We start from the raw sequence: 17,417 nt of genomic DNA, 5'->3' as shown, positions 1-17,417 counted from the left end.
AGCTCGCTGGGGAACGAGCCGTGAATGCTCCCCGGTGCTCCCTTCCCGCTGCCCCCTCTCCCTGCGCCGCTGCCCCTCCGCTCATGCGGCTGCGGCTCCTCCGGCAGAGGGTCGGGGCCGCGCTGTCAAATCGATGAGGGGAGAGCTTTGAAATCTCCGCTTGTTTTTAGAAGCTGCAAGGTGGAAAGAGCTGCTGGAGATGGGGAGGGCAGGGGGAGAGGTGTCTTGGGGAGATCGTGGAATGGTTTGGGTTGGAAGGGACCTTAAAACTCATCGCATTCCACCCCCTGCCAAGGGCAGGGACACCTTCCACTAGCCCAGGTTGCTCCAAGCCCTGTCCAACCTGGCCTTGGGCACGTCCAGGGATGGAGAAGCCCAGCTCCTCTGGGCACCCTGTGCCAGGGCCTCAGCACCCTCACAGGGAAGAATTCCTTGCCAATATCCTGTTTTTACACCTGTGACATCGCGGTCAGGGACGGTCTGTGCGCTGCTTCATCCGTTTATTTCTGCTTTTTCCTGTTATTTTATTTCTTCAAAGCACCAATCACTTCAGATTGAAACCGCAGAGTTTAAATCCAGCCCAAATCAGATTTAAATTTGAATATCCAGCGACTTAGAAGTTGTTTCCAAACACCACGATGACTTGATTAGCAGAATGCTTTTATCCCACCCTCTCATCCGTGCAGGGAAATGCAGGGGAGTGAATTGTGGTCTTAAAACAACTATCCTGTTTAAGCCGCAGAGGCAGCAGTGGGAAGTTTAATTTAATTAGCATGATACTCAGAGATGTAACTTAATCACATTAAGTATAGATCAACGTGCTCTCATTTAAGATCTCCAGGCTCCAGAAAACAGGGGCCAGTCGTCTCCCACCTGTCTTTAATCCAGGGAGAAGCAGAATTTTCCAATGAAGGGGAACCAGCTTGGGGAGAGCTTGTCCCTGTGCTTCTTTCAGACGATTTTCCCCCAAAGGTTCTGGGACCCGTGTGGTCCGGCAATCACATTCCCCCAAGGTGCAGCTCGGTTACGTTCGTGCTGCCACCACCTCTGCTAACAGGTATTTAACAAGCAAATAAACAGCGAGAAGCAGAGTACACGGAAATAAGTTTTCCTCTACAACGGATATGGCCCAGGCCTCCTCCTGGTCCCTGGAAGGTACAAAAGGGACCGAATTCGGACTAATTCCGAGCCCAGAGCTCCCTCCTGTTCTCCTGCCAGCCTGGGTAGTGGAGGGAACCATGATTACGGTCCCTACTGTCCTAAGGGTCACCGAGCAGGAGCCTGGCAGGAAAAGCTCCGAGGCAGAGAGGATGCAGCCCAGCTCTGGGGTCACTCTGGGGGGCTGGCGGTGTCCCTGCTGCCCATGCCGGGATTGAGTCCCGACGGCAGCGGGGCCAGGCGGGGCCGTGCCGGTGGCGGCCGTGCAGCACGGCCGGGCAACGCTGCCCTCGCAGTAACGCGGTTTGTAGTTATTGGAAACTGGACTGCGGAGGAGCCAGGATGCTGTTTCTATGGAAATGTCCTGGAACAGTAAACGAGGGAAGAGGAAAACAGAAGAGATGTTAATGGAGCTGCAGGCAGGGCACTCTCCGAGGGGCTGCGATGTTGTGATTTTGAGAGGAGGCAATGGGGGTCTCCGGTCGCTGTCACCTTCCCGCTGTGCTGGAGCTCACCGGAGCGGGCCTGGATGGCTCAGGCCTGAAAGGACGTGGTTGCTTCGTCCCTGTGAGGGACCTCCAGAGCCCTGAACCCCTGTCCGAGGCCAGACAGTGCCCCAGCGATCCCCGTGTGCGGGGACACCTCCAGGGCTCTCCCTGTCCCGTGTCACCCAGCCCCGCGGCCGCCGTCCCCGGACACCTCGGGGCTGGGTCGGGGGTGCAGGGACCTGGCTGGGGGAACGGGGATCAGCTGGGGGGGGGGAAGCTGTTCGCGACCCCGGGAGCTGGGGCACGGCTGTGATCCCACCGTGGCACTGGTCCCGGTTGAGACCCTGCGGGAGCACCGGTCCGGACCCAGTCGCCCTGCCGGGGGTGCCACTGTCGGGAGCGCCGAGGTTGCCGGGGGTGCCGGGGATAGGGGGCACGCCGCGGGTGCCGGGGCTGCGGATGGCGGGCGTACCCGGGCTGCCGGTGCCGGGGGTACCGGTGCCGGGGGTGCCCGGGGGTACCGGTGCCGGGGGTGCTGGTGCTGGGGGTACCGGTGCTGAGGGTGCCGGTGCTGGGGGTGCCGGTGCCGGGGATGCCAGTGCCGGGGGTGCCCGGGGGTACCGGTGCCGGGGGGTACCGGTGCCGGTCGCGGATTGGCGGCGGCGGCGGCCCCTCCCCGGCGGGGCGGGGGGCGGTGCGGCCCGGCGGGCCCGGCCCGGTGCCCGGCAGTCTGCGGGCGCTGCGGAGCGAGTGCGGCCATGGCGGCGGCCCCGGCGGGTACGGCGGGCGGGGACCGCGACCGGGGACCGGCACCGGGACTGGGGGTGGCGGGGCAGGGCCGCACTAATGGGTCTCTTCTCCCCCCTTCTCCCCGCAGAAGCGGAGACCCGGCAGCGGCTGCTGCGCACCGTCAAGAAGGAGGTGGGTGCGGGACCCCCGGGAGCAGCCCCGGCCCGGTGCCCGCGGGGAGCGGCGGCTGCGGCGGCTTCTGCCCGGGGGGAGCCCCGGGCCCGCTCGCCCGTGGCATCCGCTGGCTCCGGCTGCTGCTACCGTGGGTTTAAGAGCCCCCAAAGAAACCAGCCCGGAGCGGGGCCGAGAGCCCTCCCGGCCGAGAGCCCACCCGGGCGCGGTTGCGGGTCCCGGGGGGGCGGAGGAGCATCCCTGCAGCGCCAGTGCCCGGCATCCCAGCGCCCCGCATCCTTGGAAAATCGCCTCTGGCTGGGGGCAGAGCACACCACAACTTGGGATTTTCCGCAGGGAAAAAGGGGCGACTCCCGGTGCTGCATCCTTCCCTTGGGAGCGGGGATGGGACGAGCCCTCCCGCAGCACGGCGCTCCTTGGCAGGGCGGGGGGCAGCGGGTGCTGGGGACCCCGGGCAGGAAAAGGGGGGGCCCAAATGTGTGTGGCCAGTGCAGGGTGATGGCGTTCTCGCTCTGCTTCCTCTTCTGAGGCATCTTTAACTCTATTAGTTTGTACGGTGTTTTATGTTGAGCTGCCTCGAGCTCCGTGTTTATCCCGTGTGTTACACCTGAGTAGACGGTCCATCGAGTCACGGAGCTGAGTCGTGCCGGGTGGTGAAGCGCTGGGCCACCGGGAGCTGCTGTCCTGTCCTACCCACGCTCTGTCCCTGCAGGTCACCTCCCGGGATGTCGGAGGGTGTGGGGGGATGTGTGATGTTTTGTTTCTGCTCTTACGAGCATCTCGCTATCCAGTTTACAGGCTCCCGGGGAATGGAAGACACTGCTTGGAGTCGGGAGAAGCAGACCCGTGGGTGGTGGGTCTGGGGAGGGTGACTGCGCTGCCCATCCAGACCACTTCCCACCTTTAATGCTGTGCCGGGTGTGGTGCTAAGGAATACCACTGGTTGCCTCAGCAACAGCTATTAAACCAGGAAAAGGGTATGACATTTATTTAGCGTTGTGGATAGAGCTGCTATCTCATTATTACTGTCTGTGGCAGCTCCTGAGTGCAGAGACGGCTGCTGCAGGGTGGGAGCCAGGGCTGCTGCCGGCCCGGAGCTTCCCCCAGAGCCTCTGCCGTGCTGGCCCTCAGTGCCCGGCTTTGCTCCCTCCTGGGGCCGTGTGCTGGGGGAAAGTGGAGCTGGTACCTCCGGGAGCAGAGCTGGGGTTGTGCCGTGCCCTTCTGCTGGCTTTTGGGGAGATAATGTGGGTTTGGTGAATGCGAGTAAAGCCTGAGGGAGGAAAGGGGTGCACGGGGGAAGCCCTCCTGCCCTGGTGAAGTGCCACCATGGTGCTGTGACCTGGGTGTTTGGCACGCTCCAGGACCTCTCCAGCAGCCCCTTAGAGCTGACACAGAGCAGAGGCTTTGTCCTGGTGGTCCCATTGTTCGGGATGTTGGTGTGGATGTGGGTTCCCTGCCTGTGCAGATACCAGGTGGTTGCCATTCCCTTGGGATTTGCCTTCCACGTGCCCTTCCACTCCCGCTGGAAGCTCTGAGCCTGGACAGGGGTTGGGTCCAGCAAGGGGGCTGTGGGTGCACAGCCACACAGGTGGGGGAATTCCATAGAGGACCTGTGCTCTCCACCTGGGCTTTGCTCTGGTGGGAATTAAAAACCTTGGGAAACGTGATCCTGTAGGTTGTAGAGTTAATTATTTAGTGCCATCCCTGAGACTGGAAGCAGGTGGGCATTCTTGTGCCTGTTGCTCCCTGCTCTTTAGGCCCGCTTTGCTCATGCTTTGGTTTTCCTTCCTTTTCTAGGCTGACCTCAGGTTGAGTCAGGAGCTTGTGCAGACTGCAAGGAGCAGTAGAAAGGGCCAGAAATCTCCTGGTTTTTTTTCCCCACTCCCAGATTTTTAACCTTTCTCAAACCTGTATTATTCTCATTTCACGAGACCACGCCTGGTTTTGCTCCAGCCAGGGCTCTGTGTGAGCTGCCAGGGCCCTCGGTGCAGGTGAGCCCAGCTGAGAGCAGGGACAGCCAGGGCTGTCCTTGGGGAGCTGTGGCACATCTGTCACCCAGGGCCATAACTGAGCGAGGCAAACACTGGGAGGAAGGTCTGATCCGAGCAGGGACAGAAACAGTAAACTGGAATTAGCCAGGGCACTGAGCAGCCCTCAGTATTTGGCTGTTGCCATGGTTAAGGCACTGGATTCTGGAGAAGTCCTGTGCTGCAGTGGATGTGCAGGGTGAGATGAGCTGTGTTATCTGTCACCATCTTCTTCCTCCCCCCTGCCCCATATGGTCATAATAAATCAAACCAACCCTGGAAGCTGCAAAATGGACTGTTTGTCAGCAGGCTGCAAGGGAAGGAGTGAGGTCTGACACAGGAGGCATCTTGTGTCCTGTTGTGCAGGGTAAGCAGCATGACCAACATTTTCTGATTTTTTTCAGAGCTTTTATCAGATGGAATGAGCCTTCTTTACAAACCCAGAGCCTGAAATACCCAGGTTTGGTGTTTCCAACTAGAAGTACTCCCCTTCCAAACTGTGCTCCTCCCCTTCTTTTACAAGTTTGGTTTTTAATAGAGGAGAATCCTGAGGTGTTTTTAGCTCCCTCCAGGCAGCCTCACGGCACAGAGGGAGGGAAGCAGGTGTTACCTGTGCAATCCACCTGAACACGTGTCCCTGGAGCGTGAGCTGAGTGAAAAGCTGAACGGTGTATGAAAGCAAACAGTCATCTTGGTCGTTCTTCTGCAAAAACTTAGTTTATGTTTAACTTGCCACTCAGGAGGCAGCTCTGAGTCTTTGTTCCTCGGTAGCTATCAAACCTGGATTGAACATTTTGCTGCCTGCTCTTAGAGTTCTTTTAGAAATTGGGGTTGGCCATAGCCTGCTTGTCTTCTACCAGATATATTGTTTATTTTTCAGTAGCTGGAATGGTTGTCACTGTGTGGCTGTTGACTAATTCCTTCATCATGTGTCATGGGAACAACAGTCAGTCTCTTCCTCCCACCCTTTCAGAGAAGCCCCTGCTTTGCAGCCATGTTGCCTGGTTTGTGGCTAAGTAACACAAATGACTGGTAAGAGCAGTGTTTTTGCAGCTTGGGTTTGTTTTTCTGTGTGCCCGCCGTTCCAAAATATCAGATTGGAGGCGTCAGTGCCAGCTATTTCATTCTGGATGGGTAGAAAATTGTAAATTAATTTAATGCTACTAGGATTTGAAAAATTAATGTTGAGAGCTTTAAGTGTTCTCGAGGCCAGTTTATTAAAAAAAAAAGGGAAAAGGCCTTTGTGTAGCTGTCAAAAGTGTTCAGGCAAGATAAGGATGAGGATGATGAGCTGCAGGTTGGTGATGAAAGCTGCTGTTGGCAGAGGGACCCTCTGATGTCTCTCAAGCACCCAGGGCAGCCTTTTTCAGATGTTTCTGTATCAAGAGAGAACAGAGGGCCCTTAATGCAGCATTTCTCGATTGCCTGCATCGATCTGCTCTGAAGAGCAGCACTAATCACTGGGGACCATTTCCTCTCCTCTTCGATGTAAAAGCAGGGCTTTGCACAAGAGCTCTGGTGCTCCAGAAACCCCTGGCTTGAGCTGTCATCCCCGGAGCAGGTTTTGTGCTGCTTTCCCCCTTCCTCACACCTTCCTTGTGCCGGGAGGACCCTCTGTCCTCTGCTGCCAAAATATCCTCCCCCTCCTCCCTCCTGGCGTCCTGGCTGTTGCCATGGAAATACCTGGCTTTGCACAGATTCAGGACTTCGGGGCGATTTGGAGCTGGAAGCTGGTTTCAGTATCATCCTTCACCACGTTTCAGTGAATCCAAAAGCCTCGTCAGGGCAACATCACTACCTGGGAAAACCAGGGGCTTTGGGATGTGCTGAGAACAGAACCCGGCTTCGAGGTCGGCTGCTGGAAACACAGAAATGACTAAAGTTTTCCTTAAATGTTTCCTTAAATGTCTGTATTGAGCATTTACAGCGAGCAGTGCCAGCAGTGCCCACAGATGGCGTGGAAATGTGCGTTTGACAAGCACAACAGGAATAGAACCAGCTATAACGTGATCTTAGGCAGCTTAGATTAGAGTTGCAAGCACGGATTTTTGGCCAAAAGTTGAAGCCCTGTGAAGAAAGTCTGGTGCAAAACACCCTCAGTAAATACACATGGCTGGGATGCCCCTGTGTCCCCCCAGGGTGTGATGTTGCATTATGGATCCTTCCACTAATATATTTTAAATTCATTTTCCAGCAAGCTGCACAAGCATTCAGAGTTCTTCTCCTCCCTTATCCCCCAAGGAGCCTCATCCCAGTCCCCAGCTGGGAGCACACGTGGTTCCTGGGGGAGGGCTGGCCTGGAAATCCCTCCTGTGTGTCACGTGGAGGATCCCTCAGCTGCAGGAGGTGCCATGTTTTATTCAGCAAGTGGTGATAAATAATTAAGTAAGACTTTTAGAAAAGCCAAAGGTCTCCGTGGGCAGGAGTGTGATCGATGTTTCTGTGGCAGGAAGAATAGGGAGCTGCCAAATGGCTTTCAAGACAAGTGTCTGGTGCCATCAGAGGTGTCCCTGTGGTGTCCCCTCATGCCAGGGGCCACCAAAACGTCTGGCGAGAGCCCTGAGGTCTCTGGGTATAAATGGTGCACGTGCTCTGTGTTTTAACTGATCCGAGCACAATTAATTGGGCTTTTTTTTAGTGGTCAGCCTGTAAACTCTTGAAGAAGTGGCAGAGCGTGGCTGCAGCTCGTGGTGGTGCTGAACAGTCTGTCTGGCACCTGCTTTTGGGATCATCTGGGTGTTTGTTGCTGGAAAGATGAGGAACGTGGTAAGGCAGGAGAAACAGGAAATCCTGCAGCGTCGAGTTGGAAAACGTGAATTTTGTCAACAAGTCTGCTAAAAAAGGGTGTTGTAGCAATGAGACAGGCAACAGGCAGAGATTTCATTTTCAAATGAGAAGGTGAAGCTGGCTGGTGAGAGGTTTCAGTCTGAGAAGTTCTGCTTTAGCTTAAAAAGTGGCTTTAGCTCCAGCATTGGCCGTGTGATTGGATATCCCAGGATTTCCATCCACTCTTCCCCACACACAGAGACTCCTGTGGGCACCAGAAGGAGTGGGGGTTTGGAATAATGTCCTGGAGCCAAGCAGAGATTTTCCACTTGCTTTGCTTTGGACACCTTTGGTACATCCAGCAAAGCCAGGCTCACATTCCTGCTGGGAAATATTCCCCTGTCTGTTTGTCCTTGCAAATACAACCCTTCCTGGGGATGTCCTAATATTGCATCTCAGTGATCCTTCAGCGTTTTGAAACACCTGGGAAGTGACAGAGCTGCAGTGCTCCATGGACACAGCTCCAGAGCATGGGGAGCTGCTTCCTGTGGAGCTTTCTCCTGGAAAGAGACCTTGGTTGGGAGAAGCAATTACAGGAGAGCTCAGACTACAGCAAGAAATGCCCACGTGCACTCGTTGCACCAAAACTGACACGGAAAATTGGATTTTTTAAGTGCAAGAATTAACTGCAAACACATAATCAAAGCAGCACTTAAAGACCGTGATGAGAACGAGAAAACCGCAGCTTGGAAAAGAATTTGAAAAGCAAATGTACAAAAGCAAACCAGGTTTAAAGCCTCTTTCATCAATGGGTTGGGGGGTTTTTTTAAGTTTTTTTGTTGTTGTTTGTTTGTTTGGTGGGCTTGATGGTTCTCCTGGGCCAGGTGGATTGAACAGGGACAGTGAACCTGGAAATGCTGGGTGAATGGTTGGGCTCAGTGATCTTGGAGGTCTTTTCCAACCTCAACAATTCCATGATTCTGTGATGAATTCTGTGATTCTGAGGGGATACAGGCAGTGCAGCTTCCTGGCTCTGGTCCTGCAGCATCTCATCTACCCAATCTGACACCCCGTGTAGAGGTGGATGTTCAGAGGGAGCAGGAGACATCTCCATCTTCATCTTCACCTCTATTTTTTGCTGTAAATCCTTTGGGTTTGGGATGGGATGCTCTCCCATGGCTTTAGCTCCAGTGTGTGGCTGCTGGGCCACATTTTTTGCTCATCCAGATGTTTTTTGGTGCTGGATCTGGTGACCAGGCCTGTTCCTGGGAGCAGCTGCCCTCAGCCTGTGGCAACGTGAGCGAGCTTGACCCAGGAACAGGACTGGGAAAAGGATCTCCCTGGGGACTCTGTTTGCATCTGGCTTGCTGTAAACAATTCCACGGAGTTTCCAGCATGGCCAAATAGACAGGAGGTGTTGTGCTTCCATAGAAATGCTTTAATAACCAGTGAAAGGCTTTGCAAGAGGCATGGCAGGAAAATAGAGACTGCAAACATCCCCGGATAATGCAGAGTACGGGTTCTCTAGGGAAAAACCTGGCCAGGTAAAACAGTTGTGAGCCAATATTGCCTTGGACTAATTAAACCTGGAGTTCTTGGCTTGCTCCTGGTCCCTGCACCACGGTGGTGGCTGTGATAATATTTGGCTTGTTCCAGCAGTGTAAATGACAACAGGACTGGGTGACAGGAAAGCTGGGCTTTGGATGATGCATATCCCTGGGAATTTTGTAGCAGAGAGGTCTAAGCCTTCATCCCTCCCTGGGGTCTGGGGTTGTTGGACAGGTGAGGGTTTGATTTCACTTTCCAGGGGGACTTGTCCTGTGCTCACAGCTGGAGCCAGGGGTTTGTTGGTACTGCTGTGGAATTCTTGGTGAGATTCCTCCCAAGTTTACCTACAGCTAAATTATTAGTTGCTGTTTTAATTTCCTTTCTAATAAAAGAAGAGCAAACATCTCATTTCCCTAGGCTGGCATGAGCTCCAGAGTGGGCAGCTTCATCTGTTGGGATTGTTCTGGCTACAATCTGAGAATTAGCATTAAAATGCTGGAATGCAGCACATTCAGAGGCTGTTCAAGTCTTCTCTGTGGAGGGAGCCAAGCTCGGCTGAGCTGATGTTCCCGGGGTGTCAGAAGCTCCCAGAGGATCTGGGAGCACGTGGCAGATCCCAGCTGTGGTGGTGGTGATCCCAGCTGGCTGTGGAGGGGCTGCTCTGAGTGGGAGAGTCCTTTGGGGTCTGCAGACAACAGCACAGGAGATCTCTCAGGAGTTTTGGGGTTCTCTGGCTTGGAGCTGTCCTAGAGATGCCAGCTGTGTCTGTTTGGGCAAACGTTAAGATGGTTTTGTTGGAAAATTTTCTTGGTGCTTAGAGAAAGTTGGGATCTCTGAGCTCTGTTCCCTGGAAGTGTTGATTCTGTTCCCTGGAAGTGTCCAAGGCCACATTGGATGGGGCTTGGAGCACCCTGGGATTGTGGAAGGTGTCCGTGCCCGTGGCAGGGGGGTGGAATGAGATGAGCTTTAAGGTCCCTTCCAACCCAAACCATTCCAGGATTCCAAGATATGCCATGTTTTCTGTTACAAGGCCATGTCTGTCTGTCTGTCTTCTACCTCCTGGGCTGGTGTTTGTATTTGTCACATGCCAGGTGAGTGCCCTTGTTGCAGTGCCCTTTCCACTTCCAGTCCTTTAGACTTCCTTGATTTATTTTTAGCGTTACAACCTCAGTCGGTGCAGTGCATTTTCTTTTTTTTTTTTACTTTTAATGAGTAATTTTCCACTAAACTGTGTCTCTTGGAAGGTGTTTCGCTTGTGCCTCGAGCGTGCAGGTGGTTTGTGCAGTGTTGGCACTGAAATGCCTGGTCAGAGCTGGCTCCTGCAGTCCTGGATGCTCCCCAGGCCCTGGACAGGCAGATGGTCACTGGCCTGGGGAAGGCCCTGTGGCATTGTGTCAATATATTGAAATTTCAAACAAATATTTGAATGTGCTGCTTATATTGGAATATTTCCTGATTGAATCAGAAGCTGGTGAAGACATAACTCTGCACGTTGATTCTCAGGTGTATTTGGGGGAGGGGGGTTAAAATCCTGATACTACCAGTGCTGGCACGAGTGTGCATTTAATATCTGTGTGTCATCATTTTCTGGGAGATCAGCTGGATGTGTGAGAGAGAAGTGCTGTGCCCTGCTGACAGAGGAAGCTCAGCCTGCCTGGGCGAGGGTTAGGAGCCACCTGGGAGAGCCAAATTTCAGGGAATCCCTGAGGGCCCCAAGATGTGAACCTCCCTTCCAGGGCTGCTCCCAGGGGTGGTCAGGGATAGCTCCTGAGCTGGGCAGGCTTCCAGAATGTCTTTGGTGACGTGGAATTCCAGGTGGAGGAAAAGGGGTGGCTCTGGGGAGCACCTGGGCACTGGTGGACATGAGGTGTGTGGTGCTTCCCATCCCTGATCCACCCCTGCAGCCAAGGTCGAGGGATGTGTGGGAGACAGAGGCTCCTCTCCTCTTGCTAGGACTTGCTCTGTCCCCGTTTCTGTTGCTGAAGTGTAAAATAAAAAGTTACTGGAGCAGGGAGCCCTGAGTGAGGATCGCAGCTGCCCCTTCCCTGGTGCCCAGCACAGGGCACCGGGACAAGGGCAAAACTGTAGGTGGGAGGTAAGGAGTAAAGGAGCACCAGGAGGTGCCCTGACCAGGGCCAGCTGCAGTTTTGGGACACAACAAAGCACTGGGGTGGAAGATGGAGCTTTCTCCTGGTCCCCGGGGTGTTCCTGCAGGTGGAGTCACCGCTCTGAGCGTGGGGTTGGGATGTGGGCGATGTGGGAGGTGCAGGAGCTGGATCACGTTGTGCCAAGAGGAATTTCCCAGCCACCTCCAGTCCCGAGCTCCACATCTCGGTGACATTCCTTGCTGTGACTTCCTGACTCAGTACCAGCTCATCCGAGGCATCCAGGGAAGTCTCAGTGCTCCGTTAGTCACCGAGCAGGGAGCAGTGCTGGGATCTCACCTGATGGCTCTGACACAGAGCAGCTCTTGGCTTGGAGAGGACTCTTGTCTTAATCCAGACTCAGGGTTTCCTTTATTGAGCTGTCAGCCATGCATAACTTTGATTATACCTTGCAAAGGGGATTAATTCCCCAAATGATGCCATTAAAGGTCTCCCATTCATGCAAGGTTTGCTTGGCCAAGTCTTGACCCTCAGCTCTGCACTGGGAACACTTTCCCCTGTGTTTTCCAAAATCAAGATGTTACAGAGGCACTGGGAGATGAGATCCAGGCATACTGGCAGCTGTGTTTGAAAGGAAAAGTGGTTGGGAACGGAATGTTTAAGGAGCAAAGATTCAGCTGGACTCTGGCTGGTTGTAGCAGGATTAGGGAGAGTGACAGCTGGGGATGGAAGTCACCACTGTGCTGCCAGACCTGACCTGCCAGGTCTGACCTCCCATCTGCTCCCTGCAAAGAATTACCCTCCTAATTTATGTGGAGTCCTCTTTGTTTTTGTCCCCTAATCGTGCCCCTGATGAGCACTAAGTGACAGCTTCCCCTGGATCAGCTGAGTGCCAGTCGAGAGTCAGAGAGGGCAGAGCTGCTGGCACTGCTGTGCAAATGGAATTCCTGGGCACAGCTGGTGCCAGGTGATCGCTGAATTAGGCACTGATGGATAGTTGCAGTCATTTGGGACAGCTGTGTCACAGGAAATTTGTCAAACAAAATGAGAGAACAGAACAATGCTGTAAAAGCCTTAAATCTGAGATTTAGCTACCTTTATGAGATGACTTTCATCTAAATGGTGCTCAGATCCCTCAGTTAATTCTCGGCTCATCATTTTCCTACTGTGAAGTTTCTCAAAAATGCAGCAGCCCTTTTTTTATACCTGACTTTTTGAAATAGCTGGCAATGCTCAGCAGGCAGAGCTGCATCCTCCATGAGACCTCCTGTGCAGCTGGGGAAACCTGGGAGCAGAGGAGGTTCCTGTGCACCCACCCCACTGCAGGACTCCTCACTCTGCTCCATGGCTGAAGTTTCCCTAACTGCCTCTGTCCTGCAGGTGAAGCAGATCATGGAGGAGGCTGTGACGAGGAAATTCGTGCATGAGGACAGCAGCCACATCATCTCCTTCTGTGGTGAGTCTCCGATGCTGGCCTGGATTGGGGCTTTTGGTGCTGGGCACTCCCTGCCCGGGCTGTGCCATGTGCCATTCCTGGGAACCAGTCATTCCTGGGGACATGCTCCAGCTCCAGGACCTTGGGCTGGGGCACTGGGGAGTGCCAGAGGATGGATTGTTCTGGCAGAGGTCGGAGTCCCTGAGGTCTTTGTGCTTAAAATATACAGGGATATGTCAAAAGAGGGAGGGGTGCTGGCAGTGTGTGCAGCCATTGAGGAAGGACTAGAAATAATCTTTTATTTTTAAATTCCCCTGAGAGTTGATTCAACTGAAAGTCTGTCAAGTCCAAATCTTTCTTTGCTGTTATGGACTAGGAGTTTATGGAAAGGAGCCTGGAGGCTGGGCTTTCTCCTTTCCTCCTGGGCCCTCACATCAAAGACACTCAGGAGCCTGTTCCCTCTGTGTGGCATCGAAAGAGCAGAGCAGACTTCCAGGTGTGACTCATTCCCTGCTTTTCTGTGCAGCACGAGGCTTCTCAGCCTGGGATTATTTATAGGCTCCTGCAGCAGGGAGCTGAGGCATCCAGGCACGAAGGGCTCCTTGGTCCCTTCTGGCCTCTCCCGATGCTGCTGCCCTTTCCCTGGCTCCCGGTGTCCCCCTCCTGCTCTGTCTGCTGTTCCTCTCACTGGAACGGTTCGTGCACCTTCCTCGGTGTTGTGGCTCTCCAGGGGCTGGGTGAGCTTGTAAATAACCTCTTTCCCTGCCAAGCAGAGCGTGCTGCAAGCCTGGCTCTGGCTGCCAGAGCTGCCCTTTTCCCTGGAGAGAGCTGCCTTCCCAGCAGAGCCCTCCTTGCCAAGCCCTCTGCGCGGCCGGCGTAGCGCAAACCCCTCCGGATGGAGCCAGTGGTCTGGCAGGGAAGGGCAGCAGCCCCCGTGGCGCTCTGAGGGGGGTTTGGAGCAGACAAACACGAGCTGGCATCTGTCACATCCAGGCTGCCCTGGGAGGCTGATGGGGAGCCGGCGGCGGGGCCGTGGGAGCCCAGGGTTTGGTGTCCATGTCAGCCAAGGCTGCTCAGCTCGAGTGGTTTGAATCGTGTCAGAGCTCTGGGCAGCTCAGGAGTATCTTCAGTCTTTTGCCAGCAGCCAAAGTTCCCCCCTCACCTGGGTGTAGCTGAACGGGGCCCCTGCACCACGTGGCTATGCTGTAGGTAATGTCCTGAGGGATGAGGAGAATCTCTTCAGTGTCTGCTTGCAGCAGTGACACAGCTGAGCTCCAAAACTCATCCGATTTAAAAATCCTACCATTACCCCTGGATTTAGTAGAGCACGGGGAGAGTTTTTCCTATGGAAGCTGCACATTTCCATGTAGCTCTGCCAGCAGTGGTGTTTTGCACAGGTTCAGATGTGGCACTGGGAACAGATGCTGCTGACAGCTCTGTCTCGATGCCGTGTGCCAGAGGCCATTCAGGACTTGGGATTTCTCCCTGCCTGGCAGGAGTTGGGATGTGCTGCCTGTGACCTGAGCACAGCAGGAGTACCAGTGCTCCCATTTGTCTGCTGGGCATTTGGAATGGAACTGGTGGCACTGGGAGCTCACAGAGGTTCTCTCTCGGGAGCGCAGCTGGGCAGGAGCAACCCTGGCTGCTCACCCGCCGTGGTACCTGAGCTTTCAGGACCTGCCTGAGCAGGCCACTCCAAATGGGCACCCCTGGGTGCAGTCCCAGGCAGGTGGGGCTGTTTGTCACTTGTATTTCAGCCACAGAGCATAGGGAAAATGAGAGAGATGTTGGATCTTCTGGCAAAGCCATGGAGCAGTTTGGGTTGTATCTTATTTGCAGCTGCACATAATCCTGGGGCAGGTGAAGCCCTCTGGGCTTTGGGAAGCCTTGTGCAGGGCCTGGTTTCAAAGCCAGGTGTCCATGCAGAGTCTCTGCCTGGCTGCTGGGAGTCAGCAGGGCTGGGCTGGCCCAAATCTGTTGTTCTGCCAGCACAGGCCGTGTCTCACCGGCCCTCGGATGCTGCTGCTCGGCACCGAGCTCAGGCACAGCACGGAGCAGGGCGAGATAATGAGCCTCTCACAGCCTGGGAGCTGCATGGAATGCCTTTTTCCGTGTCTCCATGGAGCTGTTCAGCTGTAGGGAAGTGTGCCTTTCCAGGCAGGAGGTGAAGCAGCATCCGGTGGGCTCAGCTCGGCAGCGCCGGCTTCCCGGGGAGGAGGGAGAGGAAGCTCGTTGTCAGACCTGGATCAAGGGTCTGAGGACTGTGGGTCCGTGGGATTTTCCAGTGCTTTGATCAGCCTGTTTAATCAGTCTGTGTTTGGTGCTAGACATCCATCCTGAGCCTTCCCAGGGGACTTTGGGAATGAGCTGCAGGCAGAGCCTGTGCGTGTGTGCGTCTTTCTGTGGAGTCATCGCCGGCTCCCAGGATCCCCCCTCACCATAGCAGGGCAGGGATGGTGTCTGGGGCTGTCTGGGGTTTGGTGAGTGCCTTTGGGCAGAGTCCAGGAAACAGTCAGGCAAAGCCTTCCACAAGGACTTAACAAGTCCCTGTGTCCCTGAGTGCTAACGGAGTCACTGCTGAGCCAGGAGGGTCCCCAAAGCCAGACTGAGCTGCTGGCATTGCCTGTGGTTTATCCCCAGGTTCTTTGTTCCTTTCAGTTTTTCAGAAAAATGTTTGTATGGACACAGATTTTTTGGGGAAAACTGCCCCATTTCCCTTGCTGCTTTAGAAACCCTTAGTGTGCCTGTCCTTGCCTCCTGAGCTTTCTCCTCCTCACTTGCACCATCCCAGCACAGGGAGTGAAACCTCCTGTTCCAGCTGTGCCCATCCTTCAGATTGGGCCAAAGGGAAAACATCAGGGAGAGGCTGGTTTCTCCACAATCCACGAGAAACCCACAAGGAGAGTGTCAGCCTGTTTGCCCAGCACAGCAATTACCCTGGAGAGGCTGTGATGTTTGCTGTTAATTCCCATGTGTGATGGGGTTAGAATTTCCTGAAGCCAAGGTGGGGATGTCTCTGCCTTCAAATTTACTGTCTGAGGAGTTTTAGGAGCTTGTGGTTGCCCCATCCCTGAAAGTATCCGAGGCCAGGCTGGATGGGGCTTAGAGCAACCTGGTCTAGTGGGAAGTGTCCTGATGAACAGTCCCTTTCCTGATTCCTTGTAGCCCCTTCAGATCCTGGAAGGTGCTGTGAGGTCTCCACACAACCTTCTCTTCCCCAAGCTGATCAGCCCCAACTCTCTCAGCCTGACTCCACAGGGAAGGTGCTCCAGTGACGCTGAGGTTGGCTCAGCTGGGTAGAGCGTGGTGCTAATAACTGTGTGCTCCATCGATGGGCCAGTCACTCAAAGAGTTGGACTCGATGATCCCCGTGGGTCCTTCCAGCTGGGAATATTCTGATGCCATGGTGTGTGCTCTGCTGCAGCCGCCGTGGAATGCTGCGTGCTGTTCGGGCTGAAGCGGAGGGCGGCCGGGTTCCTGCGCAGCAACAAGATCGCAGCGCTGTTCATGAAGGTGGGCAAGAGCTTCCCCCTGGCAGAGGAGCTCTGCAGGAAGGTGCAGGACCTGGAGCAGCTCATTGAGAACGCGTAAGACACTGCTGTGGCTGCCAATCCTCTCTGCTCACTCAGGTTTTGGGGTGGGAGGTGTAGTTTGGGTCCAGCTTGAGCCTCGACGGGAGGAATTGCTCCTTCAGTCTTGTCCTGGGTTTTTTATATCTTGACCAAACTGGTTGCTGTTCTAGGAGACTGAGTTGTGGTTGTGGTTTAAGGAGGGGTGGACAAGTCCTAACTCCCTCTGTGCCTGCTCTGGTGCTTCAGGGACAGCTGAGCACGTTGCTGCTGAGCTGTCACAGTTTATGGACCAGTTCACCAAGCCAGCTGGAACCACGTTTGGTCTGTCTCAGTGTGCAGGGCTTGAACCTGCAGTAATTCAGCTGCTGTTTGGGAGAGGATTACTCATCCTTGGACAATTAGCAGGGAGATGGATGGAGCAGCTTCCTGCGGGCAGGAATTTTAAGCTGTCCTAAGATGAGCTGCTCAGCCTGTGAGCTCAGCCATGGAAAGATGTGTGGGCTAGAGGACTCTGCTGAGGGAGAGCAGAGTTCTGGGGTGTCTTTACAGTGGGGAATGGATTTAGTGAAGTCTGGTTTCAAATGCAGGTGTGGCCCCTCTGGAGCAGGGGGTGGGATAGACACAGGGAGCACCTCCAGAGCTCTGTCCCAGGCAGTTCTCTGGGATCCCCCCCATCACCACAGCCAACACCCCCAAACCCCTGGTGGCAGGAGTGCCCTGGGCTCCTTCAGAGTTCAGGGATGAGCCTGTGGTGGTGTTGTCTCTTGTCTTGTACCTCCAAAGGCGAAACCAAGCCCAGGGCGTCCCGGAGAACGTGCGCAAGGTGCCGAAGCTGCCCAACCTGTCTCCTCAGGCCATCAAGCACCTCTGGATCCGCACAGCCCTCTTCGAAAAGGTCTTGGATAAAATCGTGCACTACCTGGTGGAGAACAGCAGGTGAGTGCTGGCACAGGCCACCCATGTCCCTGTCCGGATCACAGCCAGCACCCACCCCTTCATGGCACTGGGGGTGTTGCTGGCTGAGGAACAACAGTATCCATGTGGGCCAGGGAAGTCCCTGGATGGCACAGGCCAGCTGTGTCACTCAGTGCCCATCATGGGGACTCTGATGGATACCCTGCTGCTGGTAATCACTCCCTAAAATACAGACAGGCCATGCTGGCCCTGGTGGTGGCTGGGTTGTCAGGGCAATGCAGCCCTGATTCCTTCTGGGATCTGCATGCTGAGGTGTCCTGGGAGGGTCTCCACTCCTGGGCAGGTTTGTTAGGAGATTGTGATGTGCTGCAGGAGGGTGGCTGTTCCCCAGGAATTTCTCAGCTGGCAGAAATAGCCTGTTTAGGGCTTCTTGCCCTCTCCCCATCAAGGGGAGATAGAGAAAGCAAAGGGCACGACAGGGA

The 17,417-nt window shown here is 54.8% G+C and overlaps 1 protein-coding gene across 3 annotated transcripts in view; it reads left to right on the top strand.

Moving 5' to 3' along the window:
- The first annotated feature begins 2,389 nt into the window (after positions 1–2,389).
- The window catches only part of SGSM1 (small G protein signaling modulator 1), a 31,819-nt gene continuing 16,791 nt past the window's right edge, over positions 2,390–17,417 (top strand). For 2 of the 3 annotated variants that reach the window (XM_048322848.1, XM_048322846.1), the window contains exons 1-5: positions 2,390–2,423; positions 2,524–2,567; positions 12,394–12,469; positions 15,873–16,035; positions 16,804–16,956. In XM_048322848.1, coding sequence (XP_048178805.1) covers positions 2,405–2,423; positions 2,524–2,567; positions 12,394–12,469; positions 15,873–16,035; positions 16,804–16,956 — 455 coding nt within the window. In that variant the 5' untranslated portion in view covers positions 2,390–2,404. Of the gene's footprint in view, positions 2,424–2,523; positions 2,568–3,192; positions 3,545–12,393; positions 12,470–15,872; positions 16,036–16,803; positions 16,957–17,417 lie in introns of those variants that run through there. The other variant, XM_048322847.1, reaches the window with a different exon arrangement.

Source organism: Corvus hawaiiensis, chromosome 18, assembly GCF_020740725.1.
Source record: "Corvus hawaiiensis isolate bCorHaw1 chromosome 18, bCorHaw1.pri.cur, whole genome shotgun sequence".
In the NCBI taxonomy this organism is placed as follows: Eukaryota; Metazoa; Chordata; class Aves; order Passeriformes; family Corvidae; genus Corvus; species Corvus hawaiiensis.
Note: the sequence above shows the minus strand (reverse complement) of the source record. Positions and strands in the feature narration are given on the sequence as shown.